Source organism: Carcharhinus amblyrhynchos, chromosome 20 (genome assembly GCF_965287045.1).
Source record: "Carcharhinus amblyrhynchos chromosome 20, sCarAmb.v2.hapA, whole genome shotgun sequence".
NCBI lineage: Eukaryota > Metazoa > Chordata > Chondrichthyes > Carcharhiniformes > Carcharhinidae > Carcharhinus > Carcharhinus amblyrhynchos.
In genome coordinates, this window is record NC_137343.1 from 9,142,527 (window position 1) to 9,166,369 (window position 23,843).

At 42.7% G+C, this 23,843-nt stretch overlaps 2 protein-coding genes across 3 annotated transcripts in view; one reads left to right on the forward strand and one right to left on the reverse strand.

Moving 5' to 3' along the window:
• pi4kab (phosphatidylinositol 4-kinase, catalytic, alpha b) overlaps positions 1 to 23,843 on the forward strand; it is a 177,014-nt gene that overhangs the window by 50,180 nt on the left and 102,991 nt on the right. For both annotated transcript variants that reach the window (XM_080208072.1, XM_080208073.1), the window contains exons 18-19: positions 941 to 1,109; positions 6,454 to 6,504. In XM_080208072.1, the coding sequence (XP_080064198.1) occupies positions 941 to 1,109; positions 6,454 to 6,504 (220 nt within the window). The remainder of the gene's footprint in view (positions 1 to 940; positions 1,110 to 6,453; positions 6,505 to 23,843) is intronic.
• Positions 9,635 to 20,178, reverse strand: serpind1 (serpin peptidase inhibitor, clade D (heparin cofactor), member 1). The gene is made up of 4 exons (XM_080208646.1): positions 19,269 to 20,178; positions 16,735 to 17,008; positions 12,802 to 12,949; positions 9,635 to 9,826 (listed from the first exon to the last, which is right to left on the reverse strand). Exons 1-4 carry the CDS (start codon positions 20,176 to 20,178, stop codon positions 9,635 to 9,637), a joined length of 1,524 nt encoding a protein of 507 aa, XP_080064772.1.

The window sequence follows — 23,843 nt, forward strand, 5'->3', positions numbered from 1 at the left end:
TAATGTTCAAATGCAACAAGATCTAGACAATATCCAGGTTCGGGCTAACAAGTGGCAAGTAACATTTGCGCCACACAAATGCCAGACAATGACCATCACCAATAAGAGACAATCTAACCACTGCCCCTTGACATTCTGTGGTGTTGCCATCACTGAATCCCCCACTGTCAACATCCTTGGGGTTATCATTGACCAGAAACCAAGACCTGTTTGCTCATTGCCTCTGTGCCTGCTGACCTGCTTTGGCTCCTGGTCAGGCAATGTCTTGAGGATAGTATCCTCATCCTTATTTCAGAGCCCTCCATAGCCTCACCCCTCTTTATATCTCTGTAATCTTCTCTAGTATCACAACCCTCTGAGATATCTGCTGTCCCCTAATTTTGTCATCTTGCGTATCCCCAATTTTAATTGGTCCAGCAACTGTGGTCATGCATCCAGTTGCAGAGGCCTCTGGCTAAAGTCACCCTAAAATGATGGCAATGATGTTGCAGGAATACTTGGATCTCCTCAAAATTCCAGGCAATAGGTTTCTGAGCAATAAATTTGCTAACTGGAGAGGATGTGGAATTGCCGGCATAGGACTGGCGTAGGCACAGTAAGTGGTCTCACAACACCAGGGTAAAGTCCAACAGGTTTATTTGGTAGCATGAGCTTTCAGAAGGATCAGCACCCTGAAAGCTCGTGCTACCAAATAAACCTGTTGGACTTTAACCCGGGTTTGTGAGACTACTTGCTGTAACTGGAGAGGTACAGACTATCGAATAGGATCATAGTAATTTCAGTGCAGAGGAAGGTTCTTTACATGCCATCTCTCCAAATTTCAATGTATAACTTGCTATGAGAAGCAAATTGTTTTTAAAAAACCTCTTTAGAAAATGGGTATTTATTGCAAATGAATGTGAAGTTTTTATGTTAACCACTCCGGATCTCTCTGTTTTAGGCACTGTTCCCTGGCAGTTATCAATGCCCTCGCTAACATTGCAGCTAACCTGCAGGGGGAGCAGTTGGTGGATGAACTTCTTGTCAATTTGCTGGAGCTTTTTGTGCAGCTGGGTTTAGAGGGGAAACGAGCCAGTGAAAGAGCGAGCGAGAAAGGCCCTGCATTAAAGGTGAGCAGCTACCTGAGCAGAAGTAGCTTAATTTAGGAAGAGTGTCAAACAGGAGAGCTCTCGAAGCTGGAAACTCTTGAATTTTTATGTATTACTTTGGGATGTGGGCATTGCTGGCGTGGTGTTGCCCAACCCCAATTGTCCTTGAACTGAGTGGCTTGTTAGGCTATTTCAGAGGGCAGGTAAGAATCAACCACATTGTTGTGGACCTGGAGTCACATTTATGCCAGACCAGGTAAGGATGGCAGATTTCCTTCCTTAAAGGAACCAGATGGATTTTAAATCGACAATGGTTTCATCGTCACTATCTCTGAGGTTAGCTTTTAATTCCAAATTTTATGAATTGAATTTAAATTCCACCAGCTGCCATAGTGGGATTTGAACACATGTCCCTAGACCATTAGTTTAGTCCTCTAGATTACTAGTTCAGTGACATTGCCACTATGCCACTGTCTGGATTTAGGTTTTTGATTCTTACTTTTCTGTGTAGCTGAGTAGCAAACACCATTGTGCTCAGATTCTTTTATAATTCTCTTTTGAGTTCCACTTCATAAAATAGAATGGAAGAACTGAGATTTAAATGGCGTCAGAATATTTTTGTTATTCGTTATAATCTAAGCTGATCCAATATTCTATATCCCATGTTGATAACCTGAGGTATTATTCCAACAGATGCAATACCGATCTCTACACTAGATCAGTGACAAGATTCATGTCTTTGTTCCTTAAATGTTGCTGCTTTCCTTAATAGTCAAATTAAAAGATGTCTTTGCTCTTGTCACAGTTTTCAGAACTGTGCTGTAATGTTTGTACACAACAAATTGCTCTGAAATTAAATGCTTTTTAGGTAGGCAGCTGCATTAACCAATCTCTCTGTTTAGCATCTAATTTATTAGATGGCACGTCTAAAAATGTTAACACTTCCCCGGTGCTGCACCTAAATATTAATGGGATTATCGAAATTGATCTGACTCACAAAGCTATCAACTGAGCTAAACTGACAACTTGATTGAGATTATTGAATGGCGAATACACAATGGAAATCCAGGATCAAGTCCCATCACAGAAATACTTGAGGGGCTGGGAGTTGTGGAGACATTCAGTGACCCCTAACTTTCCCGGCGTGCCAATCAGCAGTCAATTACCATCGATTAATGACTCACCTACAATTAAAATGGAAAGCGCTTCCTGTCTTGTAAGACCTTCCTGATTCAGGCTGGGTGAAACTGAGGAAGTGAAGCAGGTCAGTGGTTCTAGCAGCAAAAGGAGTGGAGCGAAGGAGGACATGCCCCCTTTTTACAGCACGGGCAGTTGTAAAGCAGGTGATAGTAAAGGTCCCATTGCAAGGGAGGAATTAAATTTCTAAGGTAAATGAATGAAATGTAGATGTGGGTGTTTGGATACGGGGAAATCCGGATAATGGGGATGGGTGAGAGGGGGATGCAGACATAATTTTATTTATTTTAAAGTTTACTTACTTACTTACTTAGTTTCACAAGTAGACTTATGTTTACATTGCAATGAAGTTATTGTGAAAACCCCTAGTTGCCACACTGTTTGAGTACACTGAGGGAGAATTTAGCATAGCCAGTGACACCTAACCAGCACGTCTTTCGGACTGTGGGAGGAAACCGGAGCACCCAGAGGAAACCCCGCACAGACACAGGGAGAACGTGCAAACTCTGCACAGACAGTGACCCAAGCTGGGAATTGAACCCAGGCCCCTGATGCTGTGAAACAGCAGTGCTAACCACTGGGACACTGGGTGGTGGATCTTGTGTGGATAGTGTGTGTGTGTGAGTGTGTGTTTGTGTGTGTGTGGGTGGTGGGGGGGTTGGTGTTGCTCGTAGGTGGAGATCCAGACATTGTTGGGGAACTTCCAGGCATTGGACAGCATGGGTGCGGATTTGAAAATTGGGGTGGAGGGAAGTTAGGGTGTTGTGGGCAAAAATATGGAGGTGGGGGTGTGGGGGTAAGTCACTCATACTGATGAGTCAGAGGTATTGTTGAGCGTACCGTGCGGGACTCGGTCTGGGTGTTTAAAATAGTTAGGGGTGCTTTTTGCCATCCTGACTCTTTCAGAATAGCTGTGACAGTAAAATATCAGAACTATCCGAAGTTAGTGATTTAAATCCTCTTGACGATTGCCAGATAAACCCTTATATGGGAACTTCCAGGAGGGATTTCACAGTGCATCCTTTGGCTATTCCCCAAATCCAGTGGTGGGAAGTCAGAAAGTTATGTTTCATAATATGACTATTACTGCAGTACAGTGATAATCGTGTCCTTATCTGCTCATTGTATTAATGCACATTTGGAATGTGACACGGCCATATTAAGTTGACAGCAAACTAGGTTGTTTATGTCACAATAAAAATAAATATTAGCATACTTTCTTTAAACAGTGAATGAAATGACTGTGTTCAAAGTTTAAGTTTGCAGGTTAATAATTAGCATCATAACAGTAAGTTCATCCATAGTGGGTTGTTTTTTTTTTAGGTTTGCAATGATTTTTGCCCAATTTCACAAGAATTTTTGTTTTCACGTCAAAAAAATTTGCAAGTTGAGTTCACAAAATGTTGAAAATCTGAAATTAAATCAAATATTGTTGGACTGCCAGCATCTAAAATAATTGCAGGATTCATGTTTTTAAGCTTATTTATAAATAGGCCTACAGTAACACTGCAGTGAAGTTACTGTGAAAATCCCCTAGTCGCCACACTCGCGAGGGAAGGCAGTGGAGTAGTGGTACTGGATCCATTCACCCAGGGTAATGCTTTGGGGAGATGGGTTTGAATCTGACCATGGCAGATGGTGAAATTTGAATTCAGTAAATATCTGGAATTAAGAATCTATTCAGTGGTTTGACATTTTGAACAAATCTATTTTATTGATATTGACTGAACATTAGATATTGGTCAGTGCACTGGGAAAGCACCCTGCATGTCCTTGAATACAGTCACTTGAGAGAGCAAGTTTGAAAGACAGCACCTCCACCAGTACTGCACTGATGTGTGAGCTTGGAGTACGTGGTCATGTCTGTGGCCTGGAGCCTGAACTCTCAACCTATAAGGCTGACATCTCAATAATATGGACTCTCCATGTTGCTTAAACCCCCAGCTACAGTTGTCCTGTTTCTGCAAAAAACTTTCTTGCATGAACTCTCATGATCCCTGCATTGACCTTGTGCAAATTATTTTTCTGACATGAAATCATTCTTTCAGTGGCCTGGATAATGCGGGATTTCCTGGCCCTGCCAGGTTGTCTGCTCCTGGCTGGCTTACCGAGTCTCCTGCGGTGCATCCCCCACTGCATGACCAGAAAATTCCAGCTTTAGTTATTATGGGCAACCGTTCAGACTGGCTAATCAGCTATTCCTATTAATGCTAGTTACAAGAGCACCAGTTATACCAGATTAAGAGCTCCATTTTCTTCCAGGCACGTTGATATTTTCAAGTATCTGTTTACACTTGCATCTGTTATTCAGTCCACAAAATAAGAGTTTCCCTTACAACAACCGATATTGTCAGTGCAATGTAAAAATACTCTCAATGTAAAAGCATTCCAAAGATTTGTGAATTAGGTGAGTTGGCCATGGTAAATTCACCCTTCATGTCAGGGATAGCTGGTTTAGCAGGGTAAATACGTAGGATTACGGGAATAGAGCTTGGATGGGATTGTTGTCGGTGCAGGCTCAATGGGGCAAATGGTCGCCTCCTACACTGTAGGGATTCTATGATTTTAAATTGACAAAGTAAATTACAGTATGAAGCAATCTAATAAGATGCTATCATTTGCCTTGTATAGCTCGAGTATAATGATTAAGTATAATATTTGATTAAATATATATAGTATTGTGATTCCACCTTTGGGCGTCCCATGAAATTTGAGATAATTAAGACATTGCTTCACAGAACTGCATAACGCGGTATTGAAACATACATAGAAACATAGAAGATGGAGCAGGAGGAGGCTATTTGGCCCTTTGAGTCTGCTCTGCCATTCATCACAATCATGGCTGATTGTCCAACTCAATATCCTAATCCTGCTTTCTCCCCATAACCTTTGATTCTATTCGTCCCAAGTGCTATATCTAGTCACCTCTTGAATACATTCAATGTTTTGGCATCAACTGCTTTCTGTGGTAATGAATTCCACAGGCTCACCGCTCTTTGGGTGAAGAAGTGTCTCCTCATCTCTGTCCTAAATGGTCTACCCTGAATCGTCAGACTGTGACACCTGTTTCTGGACACCCCCACCATTGAGAACATCCTTCCTGCATCTGCCCTGTCTAGTCCTGTTAGAATTTTATAAGTCTCTATGAGATCTCCCCTCATTCATCTGAACTCCATCAAAAACAATCCTAAAATCCTAATACTAATCTAGTCAGTCTCTCCTCATAAACCATATCGAACATTCACACTCACTTTAGGATGGTCTTTCACGGAATGAAATAACGTTGGGCATTAAGTGCCAGATATTCTGGCTAGGCGCAAGGAAATGCTGGAAGCACCATCATTGAGTTGTGTTCAAAGCTTTAGCTATATTCATTTTTAATTACTACATAAATTAAAGTACGTGAAATAATTATATAACCATGCTCAGAATAAAAATTCCACATAGTATTTGCTTTGTGGAAAGCAACCACTTTTGCTTTGCTTTGAGTAATTGAGAAACAAATATCAATACAAATTTGCACAGGAAAGCAGTATCTTAGTTATAGGGATAACAGCAGTGCTGTTAAAATAGCACTGTGGATGACCCAGTGTTTTAATCTTTTTTCTACATCATTTGAGTGCCTAAGTTTATTTCATAACCTCTAAAACAATGCTACCAGTGCAATTACTACACTTACGTCACCACCATGTTGTCAGAATTAAGACTCCATTAATTATATCTCTGCAAACTTAATGTTTATTGTTAGCTGATCTTGTAAATGCGCTTCTATTGCTGAGTCTCATCATCTTCGACATCATCTCCAAATCAAACCTGTTTCGAACAGACCTTTTTGCACTTTTTATAAACACAGACCATTGCTTATTTTACAGGTTGGTGAAATTAATCACTGTTAAAAGATTATTTTCTTTGATATGTTTGTAAATTATATATCCCTGTTCAAAATGCATAGAGATTTTCAAAGTCAGTTGTTGCAGAGATTAATCATTTTTGATTTTTCAACTCTTTTTTTCGAGGCTTTAACGAAACTTCAACAAAGCCTCGGCAGTATACTTGTGGTAACATGTACTTAAGGCAAATGCATTTCACGCTGATGCTAAAATTGGTGATACGCATGTTGAAGAGTAAAGAGGTATTCTTGAATAATACGTTTGTTCCTCTGTTTCAGGCTTCAAGTAGTGCGGGTAATTTGGGGGTTCTTATTCCAGTCATTGCAGTGGTGAGTACCTTTTCTTTTCAAGATCTTATCCAAAACTATGCAGAGTTACTTTGTTAGGAGGTATTGACTTGATAGAAACCACACACCAACGAATAGGAACCAGATTTAGATTCAATTTACGAAAGCTATATTCATTTTTAATTACTACATAAATTAAAGTACGTGAAATAATTATATAACCATGCTCAGAATAAAAATTCCACATAGTATTTGCTTTGTGGAAAGCAACCACTTTTGCTTTGCTTTGAGTAATTGAGAAACAAATATCAATACAAATTTGCACAGGAAAGCAGTATCTTAGTTATAGGGATAACAGCAGTGCTGTTAAAATAGGAAATTAGCTTCAGAGTTTGGGTTTGAGATCAACATCTTGGGGGTTACCTTTGATCAGAAACTGAACTGGACTAGCCATAAAAATACTGTGCCCCCAAAAGCCTGTCCATCATCTACAAGACACAAGTCAAGAGTGAGATGGAATACTCCCCACTTATTGGAGTGCAGCTCCAGCAACACTCAAGAAACTCGACACCATCCAGGACAAAGCAACCCATTTGATTGCTACCCCTTCCACAAACTTTCAATCCCTCCACTACTGACAAACAGTTACAGCTGTGTGTACTATCTACAAGAGGCGGCACAATGGTTAGCACTGCTGCCTTACAGCATGTACCTGCGTTCGATTCCCACTTGGGTCGCTGTGTCGCGTTTGCATGTTCTCCCTGTGTCTGCGTGGGCTTCCACCGGCTGCTCCGGTTTCCTCCCGCAGTCCAAAAGGCATGCTGGATAGATGCATTGGCCATGCTAAATTCTCCCTCAGTGTATCCGAACAGGCGCTGGAGTGTGGCAACTAGGGGATTTTCACAGTAACTTCATTGCAGTGTTAATGTACGCCTACTTATGACACTAATTTTGAAAAAACCAAGGTGCACTGAAGGAAGTCACCAAGTCTGCTTAGCACCTTCCAGACTCATGATCACTACAATTTAGAAAGGTAAGGGCAGCAGATGCCCAGGAAAACCACCGCCTGGAGATTCCCCACCAAGTCATTCACCATCCTGGCTTGGAAATATATCGCTGTTCCTTCACTGTGGTTGAATCAAAATAGTGAAATTCCCTCCCTAAGAGGTGCGCGCGTGTGTTTGTGCATGTGTACGAGTACACTCTGGGACTGCAGTGGTTCAGGAAGGCAGCTCATCACCACCTTTTGAAGGGAACTAGGAATGGGCAATAAATGCTGGTCTGCCTAGCTGGAGCACTGTCTCAGCATCACTAGGTTTATGCAGTGTGATCAAGAAATACTTAAGAGTGGCAATAAACACAGCATTCATAAGCATGTGTCTGTCAGCATGGTTTGCTTTTGCATCAGGATGAACACTAAGTGCAGTGGATGTTGCATGAAACTGGAGAACAACTTTTTCATCATTTTTAGAATCGTTGAATGGTTACAGCACAGACGGAGGCCACTTGGCCTGTACTGACTCCCTGTAGGAGTAGTTCACCTACTGCAGATCCTCACCTTCCCCTGCAGCCCAGCATTCATTTCCTTTTCAGATAATGATCCAAATCTCAATTTTAAAAAAAAAATGCTTTCTACCAGAACAGTTGCAGTAATATTTGTCTATTCTGTAAATTCTGCCTGGATTGTTTGGGTATTTGCGGACTTGCTGGGTTAGATTTTACATGGAAAGTAAATGTTTACTGTTGCAATACAAATAAATAGCACACATTACCATTTCTTTTTTGCAATTTTGCCAGTCATTGACAGCTGTAGCTGCAGCATAAGATGATGATTGAACAGTTTCTAATCATGCTTCTGCTTTTATAAATCTGTTCAGTGAGGCATGATGGCACAGTGGTTAGTACTGCTGCCTCAGCACCAGGGACCCAGGTTCGCTTCCCCTTTTGTGTCACTGTCTGTGTGGCGTTTGCACGTTCTCCCCGTATCTGCGTGGGTTTCCTCCTGGTGCTCCGGTTTCCTTCCATAGTCTGAAAGACGTGCTGGTTAGGTGCATTGACCAGGCTAAATTCTCTCTGTGTACCTGAACAGGCGCCAGGCTGTGGCAGTTGGGGGGTTTTTCACAATAATGTCATTGCAGTGTGAATGTAAGCCTACCTGTGACTAATAAATAAACTTTTAGACTTCCAACATTAGAAGAACTTGAATGAACCAGAATTCACATCTCTTGGAAATGGTTCATTTTCATTTCAAGATTAGCTTCTGTGCAAAGCAGATTGAGCTTTGCATTGATGCTGAAACATGTGCAGTTTAAATGTGCTCTGAAAGCCTAAACTGATTCCAAAGTGAAACATCCCTGGGGAGTACCATTAACCAGAAACTGAACTGGACAACCATATAAATACTGTGGCTACCAGGGCAGGCAGGGGAATCTTGCGGCAAGTAACTCACCGCCACCACAAGAAGGCACAGGTCAGGCGTGTGATGGAATAAGCTCCACACCCCTGGCGGCGTCTACCAACTCACCAAGGCTCCTTAAGTAGTATCTACCAAACCCACGACTACTACCATCTCAAAGGACAAGGGCACCTTCCTGGTGTTGGGTTGGGCTCTGACTTCAGATTCAGGCTTCATTTATGGAGATCAATGGAGTGGCCTTTTTGCAAGTAGCAATTCTGTGGTTGACAAACTAATTTGTTATTGATTGGGAGAGGAATGTTAGGTAGACTACCTGGACAACCCCTGTTTAAAGTAGCATGATGGGATCTTTTGCATCCACTCCAACAGCCGGAGGAATTCCCCTATTCAGAGGACGACACATTCAAATATCCAATGCCTCCTCACGGGGGTTTGTTGACACAGGTTTTACACTGAAACCCTAGTATTGAGATTAAACCTAAAAAGATGTTAGGGAGAGGCAATAGTTCGAGCTGCCAAATTCAAGCCTTGTGTCTAATGGGCAAACAGATCAGCTGTCAGTGTAGTTTTGTGAGGAAAATTTTGATGGACAGGATTTAAAACAAAATGTTTCAACATCTTTTGCCATGGAATGGTTCTCATTTACTTACAGTTACCTTTTCATACATTGTGATGCAAAGTTTTATTTTAAAATAATTTTTATCTGAAAAACTTAGGCTATGTATTGGCAGCTATATCATTTCCTTGCGTTGGCCATTAATTGTTCAGGGGGTTTGTCACCCGTCCCATGTACAGCAGACACTCGGTGCGGTGCTCATATATGAGAAATATAAAGGGTCTGTTGACGGAAAACTCATTCTGCGAGGAAAGGGGCATGAAGCCAACTGTTGTCACAGATGCTGCTGTTGTCCCTTCTTCATTCACCGTTATCGATCCTTGGTGTTTGAACTGAAAGATTTGAAACATAAGTGATCATTTTACTCTGTGGAATAAGCTCTAATAAGAACAAACATGTATTCAAAATCCAAACAGGCTGCGTTCTGTCATTGTTAGAACTGGGAAAAGGCATTCTAGATTCTTGTTTTTTATTTGGTTACTTTAAATGGCAAATTTTGCAAATGGACTGAGAAGAATCTTGCCGTATTGAGGGGGAAAATCTGCAACTAACAGACAAAAGCAGTGTTTACAGTCATATTTTAGAATATTTTAGAACCATTTTGGCTACATATCAATTTGTTTCTTTATTCACACCTTCTTCATCTCTGGCGGGGGGGTGGGGGTGGCGGGTGGAATAGAAAGGTACGCTTGGATGAAAATATACCCACTTTGCTATAGCTCCTGGAAAATATTTAATCCATTGGCAGCATGGTAGCACATGGGTGGCATGGCAGTTAGCATTGCTACCTCAGTGCCAGGGATCCGGGTTCAATTCCCAGCTTGGGTCACTGTCTGTGTGGAGTTTGCAAGTTCTCCCTGTGTCTGCATGGGTTTCCCCTGGGTGCTCCGGTTTCCTCCCACAGTCTGGACAACATGCTGGTTAGGTAGGTGCATTGACCCGAACAGGCGCCGAAGTGTGGCGACTAGGGGGTTTTCACAGTAACTTCATTGCAGTGTTAATGTAAGCCTTACTTGCGACTAATAAATAAACTTTAAAATAAATGAAACTTTTACTTATTCGCCCCAATTCTTTTACAATGAATTTGAACTCTATTTCAGAATTTCAAATATATGTGGTACATATAGTCCCTTAACATCGACCTGTCTGTTTAAGAGTCTAACAATTTAATTATTGCCTATTTTAAATTACCTTAGAATCATAGAATTCCTACAGTACAGGAGGAGGCCATTCGGCCCATCGAGTCTGTACCGATCATAATCCCACCCAAACCCTATTGCTGTAACCCTCCTTTACTAATCCCCTGACACCAGGGTCAATTTAGTGTGGCCAATCAACCTAACCTGCACATCTTTGGATTGTGGGAGGAAACTGGAGCACCAGGAGGAAACCCACACAGACACGGGGAGAAAGTGTAAACTCCACACTGACAGTGACCCAAAATTGAACTTGGGTCCCTGGCGCTGTGAGGCAGCAGTACTAACCACTGTGCCACCGTGCTGCCCCTTGTTAAATGTATAAACCCTCCATTGCATTTAGAATTGGAAAATATAATTTAAATGCTTCACCATTCTACCTAGTGCATTGATGGACTTACTATAAATTTTCGACTCCAGTAATTGCATTTTTAATTTGTGAAACAATGTCGTTCTTAACTGGAGAACATTCTAAACCAGTAGATGGTTTTATTTCTTTGTTTGGATAATACAGAAATAAAATCAGCCGAACATTTAAATGAATGAAAGGCTTATGTGGTTTAGGGAGCCTCGTGGCTCTGAACATAACAGCTGCTAAAATCTTTCGTTGGCCACGAGAAAAACGTGCATTTTATGAATGGTTTGGGCAGGTTAGATGTGAAGAGAATATTTCCACCTGTGGGAGAATCTAAAATTGGGGGGGCAATAAATATGAAATGGTGACTAATGAGTCCAGCAGGGAAATAAGAAATTTCTTTACTCAGAATGCTTAGCTTGTGGAGATTGCCCACTGAAAATCTCCCATCCTCGCTCGGGGCTGGGGTTTTGCTGAAAGTGAACAGAGTTTTGGCTGGAACGTGATGTTCTCCATTCTCACTTGCAGCGGGGTGGCCGTGGGCAAAGTCGGAGAACCCCACCCTCTTACCACAGGAAAAATGGTTGGGGCAAATGACTTAGTTGGTTTTGAAAGGAAACTAGATGAGAAAGAAAAAACCAATAGAAAAGTCTGCTGAAAATCTGTGATGATTTAGATGGGGTGGAGGGTGGGGTGAATACTTGTGGAGTGTAAATATCAGTATAGCCAAGTTGGGTCGAATGGCCTGTTTCTGTGCTGCACGTTTGATGTAATCCTAAACAAACAAGATTTGACGTGAACTACACAAAACATCTCTAACGACAGATGAAGCAAGTTATAGGAGCATCTTGAAGAAGGAGAAAGAAGCAGAGAAGTTCGGGCTAGTTTTACTAATGACAAGGGGAAGAAAACAAAGGCTTTATTGGAATGGTTTTCAGTGTTTAGCTCTGTGAAAACTGGATGCAGTTTTGCCCATTTCACTATAATCTCTTGACTTCACTTGAGGGTCTGATGACTAAGATGTACTTCAGTCCTTCCAATTGTGGATTTTGAGAATGTGTAAATAGGAGCTACCAAGAACCTTCTTAAATTTGTAAATTGCTTCACCTATTTAAAACTTGGGTGCCTTTCAGCTAAGAACATAATTTATTCTGAAATTGCAAATGGCATAAAAGCAAACATTTTCCTTCATCTGCATGGCTCACTTTTACCCTCGGGGAGTTGGTGTTAGTCTATTGTAGGCCCTAACAAAATCACTTTTAGCCAGTTTAATCTTTTCCCTCAATGTAACTTCTCTCCCTGTTGACTGTGGTTAGCCTAAGTTGACAAATATTGTGACCTAATTCTTCCAAGGGGTCCTGCCAGAATTGTAGCTTCCTGCTGTTGTGGCAGCATGATGGCACAGTGCTTAGCACTGCTGCCTCACAGCACCAGGAAGCTGGGTTCAATTCCTGGCTTCGGTCACTATCTGTGCAGAGTCTGCACGTTCTCCCCGTTTCTGCGTGGGTTTCCTCTGGGTGCTCTGGTTTCCTCCTATAGTCTGAAAGGTGCTGGTTGAGTGCATTGGCCATGCTAAATTCTCCCTCGGTGTACCCGAACAGGTGTTGGAGTGTGGTGAGTAGGAGTTTTCACAGTAACTTAATTGCAGTGTAAGTAAGCCGACTTGTGACACTCAAAAAAAAAATAAACTTTTAAACTTGTGTGCCCCTTTCATTTAGTCTATATATTTTGTATATGTGCACAAGGAAATTCCTACCAGGTTAATGCCTAGGTTCTCCTCAGTTGATATTCCAGTGAAGTCTGCTTCCGCTTGGAAAGGTAATGTCAATCCCAAAGTCTTCAGGTATGGCACCAGGTCATAGTGCTTCACCAGATTGAATCGGGGGAGCAAAACTTTTCTTGTTCTTGTAAAAAAAAATGCAGAATTAATTTTTCCAAATTAATTTAAATAAAATTAGAAACAACACATAGTTTGTACAGAAAGTTTCCTTCCTCTGATTTTTATAGTACTTTAATTGCTAGAATGTTAATTCATGTTACCCTGAAGGCTACCCTTCTTCAATTAATAAAGCTTCTGTTTCCCAAGCAAGAATCATAGAATGGTACAGTACAGAAGAGGCTATTCTGCCTATCATGCCTATGCTGACTCTTTGACCAAGCCACTCTCACTCCTCTGCTTTTCCCTGATAGTCACACAATTTTTTTTTTGTTTTTATGTATTTATCCAATTCCCTATCAAAAGTTATCACTGAATCCCCTTCCACCACCTTTTTCAGGTGGTGCATTGCAGATCATTCATAACACTTGGTAGTGTAAGCATTTTTTCCCAAATGATTTTTTATACAATTATCACAGAATTCTTACAGTGCAGAAAGAGGCTATTTGGCCCATCGTGTCTGCACTGGCTCTCCAAATGAGCATTAGGATTTAGTGCCATTCCCCTGCCTTTTCCCTGTACCCTTGCACATTGTTCCGATTCATATAATCAAATGACACCCTCGTGAATGCCTTGATTGAACCTGCCTCCACTACACTTCCAGACAGTGTATTCCAGATCCAAACATGTGTTGTGAAAAAGTTTTTTTTCCTCACATCACATTTGTTTCATTTGCAAACCACTTGAAACCTGTGCCCCCTCATTCTCAATCCTTTTACAAGCAGGAACAGTTTCTCCCTATCTATTTATGTGCAGCCTCCTTGTGATTTTGATCACCTCTATCAAATCTCTCAGTCTTTGAGAACAAAATGTCCTCATAACTGAAGCTTCTCATCCCTAGAACCATTCTTGTGAACCTCTTCTGCACTTTCTCCAATGCGTTCACATCCTTCCTATAGTGTGACACCCAGAAATGTACACAATACTCCAGCTGAAGTCCACCTAGTGTCTTGTATAGGTTTAGCTTTACTGCCTTCCTCATGTACTCCATGTTTCTTTTCATAAAGCCTTTGATACTATATGTTTTATTAACTGTTCAGGCCACCAATCTTGCCACCTTCAAAGGTCCATACACATACATACCAAGGTCATTTCTTGGTTGAATCCCTACAATACAGAAAGAGGCCATTTGGCCCATCGAAGCTGCACCGACTCTCCGAGAGAGCATCTTACCCAGGCTGTATCCCCATAACCCCATGTGTTTACCATGACCAATTCACCTAACCTGCACACCTTTGGAGTGTGGGAGGAAATCGAAGCCCCCAAAGCAAACTTACACAGACATGATGGGAATGTGCAAACTCTGCACAGACAGTGACCCAAGCCGGAAATCAAATTCAGGTCCCTGGCGCTGTGAGGCAGCAGTGCTAACCACTGTGCCACCCTCTGATCCCTCTGCTCCTGCATTCCTTTAAGAATTATACCCCTTATTTTGCATTCTCACTCTGAATTCTCTCTTACGTCTCCTCTGGGTGACTGGTCCTCCTGCCAATAGAAACAGTTACTCCCAATCAACTCCATCAAACCCCCAAATAGTTGAACAACTTTGTTAAATCTTGCTGTAACTTGCACTGCGCCATAGAAAGCAATCCCAGCTTCTCTGGTCTCTTCCTTTTACTGGAGTCTGTCAAACATGGTGCTATTCTGGTAAATCTCCTCTACATCTCTCCAAAATGTATCAATTGCTTAAAAACAGCCCTTGATGTTCCAACATTACAAGGCAATGAGTCGGAAATACAAGGGCAAAATGTTCCAGAATCAGTGTTTGTGCTAAGCAGAATAACCAAATGTTCCTCTGTACAGCTGTTAAGTCAGCCACACCAATAAAAAGTAAAGGAATCCCTGCGATTGTACAAACCGCCTGGGCACTCCAAAAACCATCAAAAGATACATTGCACAGGATGTTTTGGCCCTGTGGGCAATATTGCCAAGATTTATGGGCCGCATATGGCCTGGAGTTTTGATCCCGCTCGTTGTGATTCACAGAATAGTTAGCTTGTGACTTAGGACCTCATCATTCTTCCTGTTATATTGAATTTGTGGTGGCACAGCAGTTAGCACTGCTGCCTCACAGCGCCAGGGACCCTGGTTCGATTCCTGTCTTGCATGACTGGGCTGTGTGGAGTCTGCACATTCTCCCTGTGTCTGCATGGGTTTCCTCTGATGCTCCGGTTTCCGCCCACACTCTGGAAGACGTGTTGGTTCGGTGTATTGGCCATGCTAAATTCTCCATCAGTGTTCCCGAGCAGGCGCCAGAGTGCGGCAAGAAAGGGATTTTCACAAAAACTTCATTGTAGTGTTAATGTAAGTCTACTGGTGACATTAATAAATAAATTTAAACTTAAAAAAAACTTCACTGAAAGTATCAGAACTGGCTCTTATTTCATCAGTTTCTGTAAACCTATAAAGAAGTTTTACATTTGGATGCTTCTAATCACTTAATAAAAGAGGTTATTGCAGAAGGTCAGGGGACATGGAGTTGGGGGTAGGGTGTTAGCGTGGATAGAGGATTGGTTGTCAAATAGGAGGCAGAGAGTGGGGGTCAATGGGTGCTATTCGGATTGGCGGTTGGTGACTAGTGGGGTGCCCCAGGGGTCGGTGCTGGGGCCTCAGCTATTTACCATTTATATAGATGATCTGGAGGAGGGAACCGAGTGCAGGGTGTCGAAATTTGCTGATGACACCAAGATTGGGGGAAAGGCAAATTGTGCGGAGGGTGTGGAGAGTCTGCAGAGGGATCTAGATAGGCTGGGCGAATGGGCCAGGAAATGGCAGATGGAATTTAATGTTGGCAAGTGTGAGGTGGTCCACTTTGGTAGGAATAATGGTAGGAAGGACTATTACTTACGTGGCGAAAAACTGCAGCAGGCGACGGTGCAGAGGGACCTCGGGGTCCTTGTGCATGAGTCGCAAAAACCCAGCTTGCAGGTGCAGCAGGTGGTCAGGAAGGCGAATGGGATGCTGGCCTTCATAGCGAGGGGGATTGAATATAAAAGTAGGGAGGTCTTGCTGCAGCTGTATAGGGCATTGGTGAGGCCGCAGCTGGAGTACTGTGTGCAGTTTTGGGCGCCGCATCTGCGCAAGGATATTTTGGCCCTGGAGGGAGTGCAGAGGAGGTTTACTAGGCTGATACCGGAGTTGAGGGGATTGAGCTATGAGGAGAGGCTGAATAAACTAGGCTTGTACTCGTTAGAGTTTAGAAGAATGAGGGGAGATCTCATTGAGACGTATAAGATGATGAATGGGATGGATAGGATAGAGGTGGAGAGACTCTTCCCGCTCAAAAAAGACAGTAGGACTAGGGGGCACAGCCTCAAGATAAAGGGGAGGCGGTTTAGAACGGAGTTGAGGAGGAACTTCTTCACTCAAAGGGTGGTGAATCTCTGGAATTCTCTGCCCGTTGAAGTGGTGGAGGCTGCCTCGCTAAATATTTTTAAGAAGCGGGTTGATGGGTTCTTGATAAGAGAGGGGATTAAGGGTTATGGGGAGAGGGCGGGAAAGTGGAACTGAGCCACGACAGATCAGCCATGATCTTATTGAATGGCGGGGCAGGCTCGAAGGGCTAGATGGCCTACTCCTGCTCCTATTTCTTATGTTCTTATGTTCTTATGTTCTAAAAGGAGGTCTTTGTGGAGGAGCATGTGATGCAGATCACTGCTATAACCATACCAATTTTAATCCAGCCTTCTGAGCCGGCGCACAGTTTGCTTTATTTTGCTGAGGGCTGTGTCACTGTTTGTGTACAAAATGTACCTGTTAGTCATGCTGTTAAACCACTTCACCACCACTTCAGACATCAGCTGCTTTTCAACAGCCCTCATGCCAGAGAACCTCTGGGGTACCACAATCAGCATGCTGATGTTTCCCACGTATGGCAGCATGAGAATGTCGCATTCCAGCTCGCGATCCGTTGCTGCCAGGAAATTCCCCTTGGTTTGCATCATGGTCACTTTCACCATGTTCTTTTCATTCAGCCAGAACGAGCCTGTGTACGTCTTTTCGATTGGAAATTTAGTCTCCCAAGATCCTGTTCAACCGGAGGGCAAAAATATCACAACAGCAATTAATAAAGCTCAGGATTCCAGATTTTAGACTCCCAGTGCACTTCCCATATTAAGTAATGTATCAACACCAGGTTAAAGTCCAACATGTTTATTTGCTAGCACGAGCTTTCGGAGCACTGCTCCTTCATCAGGTGCTCCGAAAGCTCATGATTCCAAATAAACTTGTTGGGACTTTAACCTCGTGTTGTGCGACTACTTACTGTGCCTACCCCAGTCCAATGCAGGCAACTCCACATCATGAGTTTCCATATTGCCTGCAAGGAAGTGAGTTCTCTCAAACTGAATATTATACAGCCTGAACTTTTTCATATACTTTCTTGACAAGTAATGTTTTTAAAGAGATGCCTGAGGGGCATGATGAGCATTTTACGGCAATTAAATGCTAAATAATTGAAAAACGATCATTAATGGTGGCACACTTAAAGAGTTTAAAATGATCCCTCTATAAAATTCAATTTGCTAATCGCTCAATTTCAGAGTTTGTTTTGCCTCTTTGAAGTCTAGTGAATATCGGAGTTGTCCGCCTTTTACTCTGACTGATTGAAATGCTCATTTCACTTTATATATTGTATGCAATCCTTTTATCTACTGCATATTACTGCCACTATTAGAATAATAAAAATAAGTGGCACAGTGGTTAGCACTGTTACTTCACAATGCCAAGGACCCGGGTTCGATTCCCAGCTTGGGTCGCTTTTTGTACAGAGTCTGCACGTTCTCCCCATGTCTGTATGGGTTTCCTCCTGGCGCTGTGGTTTCCTCCCACAGTCCGAAAGGAATTAAGTGTTATGGTCAGCGGTGGGTAAGTGGAGCTGAGTCCACAAAAAAGATCAGCCATGATCTTATTGAATGGTGGAGGGGCCAGATAGCCTACTCCTGCTCCTAGTTACATAGAACATAGAACACTACAGCACAAACAGGCCCTTCAGCCCACACGTTGCGCCGATCACATCTATACCTACCAAGCCATAGAACTATCTGTAACTTCCAATGCCATTAGATCCCATATACTCATCCAGAAGTCTTTTAAAAGACCCCAGCGAGTTCGCCTCTACCACCACCGACGGCAGCCGATTCCACTCACTCACCACCCTCTGAGTGAAAAACTTACCCCTAACATCTCCTCTGTACTTGCTTCCCAGCACCTTAAACCTGTGTCCTCTTGTAGCGACCATTTCAGCCCTGGGAAATAGCCTCCGAGAATCCATCCTATCTATTCTTTTCAACATTTTATAAACCTCTATCAGGTTGCCTCTCAACCTTCGTCTCTCCAAGGAGAAGAGACCTAGCTCCCTCAACCTATCTTCATAAGGCATGCCTCCCAATCCAGGCAACATCCTTGTAAATCTCCTCTGCACCCTATAAATAGCTTCCACATCCTTCCTGTAGTGAGGCGACCAGAACTGCACACAGTACTCCAAGTGGGGTCTGACAACGGTCCTATAAAGTTGCAGTATTACCTCCTGACTCCTAAACTCAATCCCTCGATTAATGAAGGCCAGTACACCATACGCCTTCTTGACCACATCCTCCACCTGTGAGGCCGATTTAAGAGTCCTATGGACCCAGACCCCAAGACCCTTCTGTTCAACCCAGCTAAGACTCCTACCCTTGATATTGTACTCCTGCATCCCACAGGAGTTCTTATGTTTTTATGAAAGATGTGCTGGTTAGGTGCATTGGCCGTGCCAAATTCCCCCTTGGTGTACCTGAACAAATGCCAGAGTGTGGCAACTAGGGGATTTTCACAGTAACTTCATTGCAGTGTTAATGTAAGCCTACTTGTGACACGAATAAATAAACTTTAAAACTTTAATCTTTACCAAAGGGAACTTGATGACAATGATAATACTACGCTAATTTTCTGTAATTCTTTCAGGTGCCCTGTAGTTTAGCACTGCAAAGAATAAAATAGTGATGCATGATAGCTCCTCTATCCCCACTTGGATTCTAAGAAAATTAGTTTTATCAAAGTAAAATTAGAATTAGGTGGATTTATTATGGACACAGTATACTTAGTTATGACTTAAAATTGTGTAATTTGGAATTGACAGGTTGAGCTTTAACAAATAAAAAATTTGATTTGATTAGTGTCTGTTCATCATTGGAAAAACTAGGTTTAATAAATATGACATTAAAATGAATGGAATCTGTTGTGCAACCAAGCACAATTATGCTCGGAGAAACATTGTATCAGCCAAATTTGTAATTAAATAAATTTACCTTTAAAGTATAAGCAGTTCAAAATCATGATTAGCGTTTGTGGATCTACTGTTTCTAGGGCTTCCTTAATCAGTCCTTTGGTGAGTTTCAAAATACGGTCATTTATTTTCCTGATCAAAATGGGATCAGAAAAGTTGGCTGACTGAGGCTCGACAAAGTAATAGGTTTTCATATTCTGCGTGAAGTTGTTCAGAATCTCTGCCTCGTGCCGTACAAACAGGCTGTTGACAGCCCGGAGAGTGTAACCAAAGTTATGGCGAAAGAGACGATGGGTGAGCCTGCGGAAGAGGTTATGAACGGTCATTATGTCGTATTTCACACTGGCGTTTACAAAATCGGCAAAGCCAAGTGCGTGGAATAGCTGCTGATGGGTTTCATGCTCTGCACCTAAAGAAACCATGCCCAGGGTTATTGAAATGCCGACCGGAGCTAGTAGTATGTTATCAGACGGGTCAGCAACATTCCTGATGCTTCTATAAAGACCAAAGGCAAAGTTGGCGTTGACAATGTTCAAGCGTTGAATCCTGGTTTTGCCACGGAATAGTTTAAGTAGTCTGGCTCTTTTGGCCGCTGGATCTGCAGGTTCAAGCTCTGTATCCACATCCTCCTCTAGTTCTATCTCATCAATTTCATCAATGTAATCATCATCCTCCTCTGCCAACAGTTTATCAAAATCCAGGTAGTCCTCCTCCTCCTCCTCTCCTTCTGGCAGGAGATCTTGTGTTAAGGTGTTATCTTTATGGAATTGTATTTGGGCACTTTCAGTTTCAAGGTCCTCGAGCAAACCGGCTTGAGGCATTGGTGATTTGCCTGTTGCCACCGTGTTGAAATGTTCATCTAAGGGCTTTACTCCGCATAGTGTAGGCACTGGAACTAGGTAGGCAATCAGAATGAAGAGTAGGAATCTCATTTTGCTTCTGTTGGTGCCAAATGGAAGAGATTAATCTTTTAGTAAAATAATGAAAATGACTGCAAACAATGTCTTGTATTTAACACTTGTGTTTCACCTGTTACTGAAAGCATAAATTCACTTGCAGTGATTTATCTGTAGATAATGTGAAGCAGTGGCACAATGGCACAGTGGTTAGCACTGCTACCTCACAGTGCCAGGGACCCGGATTCGATTCCCAGCTTGGATCGCTGTCTGTGTGGAGTTTGTACATTGTCCCTGTTACTGCATGGGTTTTCTTCGGGTGCTCTGGTTTCCTCCCACAGTGTATAAGATGTGCGGGTTAGGTGGATTGACCATGGTAAATTGACTCTAGTGTCATGGGGATTATCAGGGTACAATGTGGGGTTACAGGAATAGGGTGGGATAGTGTTTGGTGCAGACTCAATGAGCCGAATGGCTTCTGTCTGCACTGTGGGGATTCTATGATCCTACATCAAAATTCTTAAAATAACTTGTTGCTTTTGAAAGTTGTATTCTGATCTTTATCTTTGAATTGTGAATGGTCATCAGGGTTTTTTATTCTCTTAAACAGCTATTAATGCCGCATTTAAAATTGTCATTTGTAATGTACTTTATTAACTGGTTACAAACACAGTTGTGAGTAATCTGGGCAGTTGCAGCGAGAATCCCAATTGAAATGGGGTAGAAGACATCCTCAATCCTGAGGGACCGCCTAAGAAATCACATGATGTGGAGATGCTGGCATTGGACTGGGGTAAACACAGTAAGAAGTCTCACAACATCAGGTTAAAATTGGACTTTAACCTGGGACTTGTGAGACTTCTGACTAAGAAATCACAGCCAGCAAAATACATGCCGTAAACACTTTTACTCTGAGTGCATTCCCTGTTCACAAATCCTTCTGTCGTGCTCCCATCACACCACAATCTGGTGTGTCATTGTTATCCATACCCCCTGCTCATTCATGCCAAATGTTTTGCAGAAAAAAAAATTGTCTCTTGCCTGTTTCACAATTGCATGTTTATGTTTATCACCAGTTTGCTGCTCATTGTGTGTTTTTGTGTTTTGTTCAAATTACTACTTGTTGGCCTCAATCCGCCAGAGAAACCTGTGCTGGGATTGAACATTTTTGTCCAGAATTGTGATTTTTTTTTGCAGTTTGCGCACTTGCATGGCACTTAATTTCCCAGAATTGATTCATTGCCAGTGTGCCAGCCCAACTGAATGAATATTTTCCTTTATCTGAGCTATCCGTCCATCTGTTGTGCAAAATTATTTGAAGAAACTCTTGTTATTTTGCTAAAGTTTATATAGTGTAGCTGTCTGTACAATGACGTGAGGAAAATATAAAAATCATTAAGGGGAGGCGGTGACATTGGTGGTATTGTCGCTGGGCCAGTCATTCAGAGATCCAGAGTATTGCTCAGGGTTTGAAACTCACCATGGCTGATGGTGAAATTTGAATTCAGTAAAAATGATGACCATTGTCAATTGTCATAAAAATTCCTTTAGGGGAGGAAATCTGCCATCCCTACCTAGTCTGGCCTACATGTGATTCCACAGTAGTGTGGTTGACTCTTAAATGCCCTCTGAAATCAGAGCAAGCCACTCTGTTCAGAGGCAAATAGCAGTGGGCAATAAATACTGGCCTTGACAGAGATGCTCACATACCAGTGACATGCATGTTGGAGTTTTTGTTTTCATCTACAAATTTCATAGTGTATTGAGTTCAGTGAGAGAAAGAGTGAGCAAAACAATGGGACCGATTTTACCATTTTCATTCTAAGTGCCGAATCTGGGCATAATGCAGATCCAACTTAGAAATCTGCTTTCAGGCGCTCCCATACGCACTCAGCCATCTCCAGTCCCATTCGCGCTTTTAGGCGGGGCTTAGCACGGCCGAAACAATCAGAGCTCTGAGCTGCGCACGTGCAGTTGGAAAAAAATTTGGTAAAGTGCATCTGTATCAGATCGCTCCCAAGCCACAGAAAGCGGCTCGAGAGCAAAACGCAGGAGCGATGGTGCACACACACATCACTGTCCCCCTCATCCAACCCCCCACTATCCACATACGTCATTGCCCCCTTTATCCATCCCCCACTACCCACACACATCACTGCCCCTCACCCCCCGACCAGTGAGCGATTGGGCCCCCTTCCCCCCACAACAATGTAGCCTCACTCCCCCCCACTCCCAGAGAATGGTGTGCTCTCTCTCACTCTCTCTCTCTCTCTCTCTCTCTCTCTCTCTCTCTCACTCACACACACACACACACACACACACACACACACACACACACATACTGAAGCTAAATCATCTAACTATTTCACCTTTTTGTGAGAATGCAACCTAATAGCAGGGGTGGTAACCAATTACTTCTGTATGATGGGGACAAAAAGGACAAATGTACAAACTTGAGTTAAAAATCATTGGAATCAAAATGAGACCTCTAATTCATTTTCTGACAGAGCATCTTACTCAGGCCCACTCCCCCTAATCCCACACATTTCCCGTGGCTAATCCATTTAATGGGCACACCTTGGACGCTAAGGAGCAATTTTTATTTTACTATGGTCAGTCCAGCTAACCAGCACATCTTTGGAGGAAATTGGAGCACCTGGAGAAAACCCCATGCAGACACGGGGACAACATGCAAAATCCATACAGTCACCCGAGGCCAGAATTGAACCTGGGTCTCTGGCACTGTGAAGCAGCAATGCTAACCACTGTGCCACTGCCCTGCTCTTTTCTCCCTGGCTTTTCTTCAAAATGGCGCCAGTGCACCTTAAATATCAACCTGAGGAAACAGACTGGACTTCAGTTTAACATCTCATCTGAACAATAGTGTGCGCCACACCCTTAGTGTTACACTGAAATGATGGCCTTGATTTTTATGCTGGAGTCCTGCAGTAGGGGACAACCTTCTGACTCAGAGTTGAATGCACTACAACTCCTGTTGACAACAGATACGTAAAATAGATGCGCATCTCATGTGACATTTGTGTCACACTTTTTATCCACTTATCTCAAATATATTTGTAAACCAGTAACTAATTGAAACGGAACAAATAAGGAACCATGAATAAACAAATGTCATAAGAACATAAGAAATAGGAGCAGGAGTAGGCCATCTAGCCCTTCAAGCCTGCCCCGCCATTCAGTAAGATCATGGCTGATCTGAAGTGGATCAGTTCCACTTTCCCACTTTCTCCCCATAACCCTTAATTCCCCTGTCTATCAGAAACCTATCTACCCGTGACTTAAATATATTTAGCGAGGTAGCCTCCACCACTTCAACGGGCAGAGAATTCCAGAAATTCACCACCTTTTGAGTGAAGAAGTTCCTCCTCAACTCTGATCTAAACTGTCCCCCCTCCTTATCTTGAGGCTGTGTCCTCTAGTCCTGCTGTCCTTTCTGAGCGGGAAGAATCTCTCTACCTCTACCCTATCCACCCTCTTCATTATCTTACATGTCTCTATAAGATCCTCCTTCATCCTTCTAAACTCCAACGAGTACAGACCCAGTCTATTTAGTCTCTCTTCATAGCCCAACCCCCTCATCTCTGGTATCAGCCTCGTGAACCTCCTCTGCACTCCCTCCAAGGCCAAAATATTCTTGCGCAAGTGTGGCGACCCAAACTGCACACAGTACTCCAGCTGCA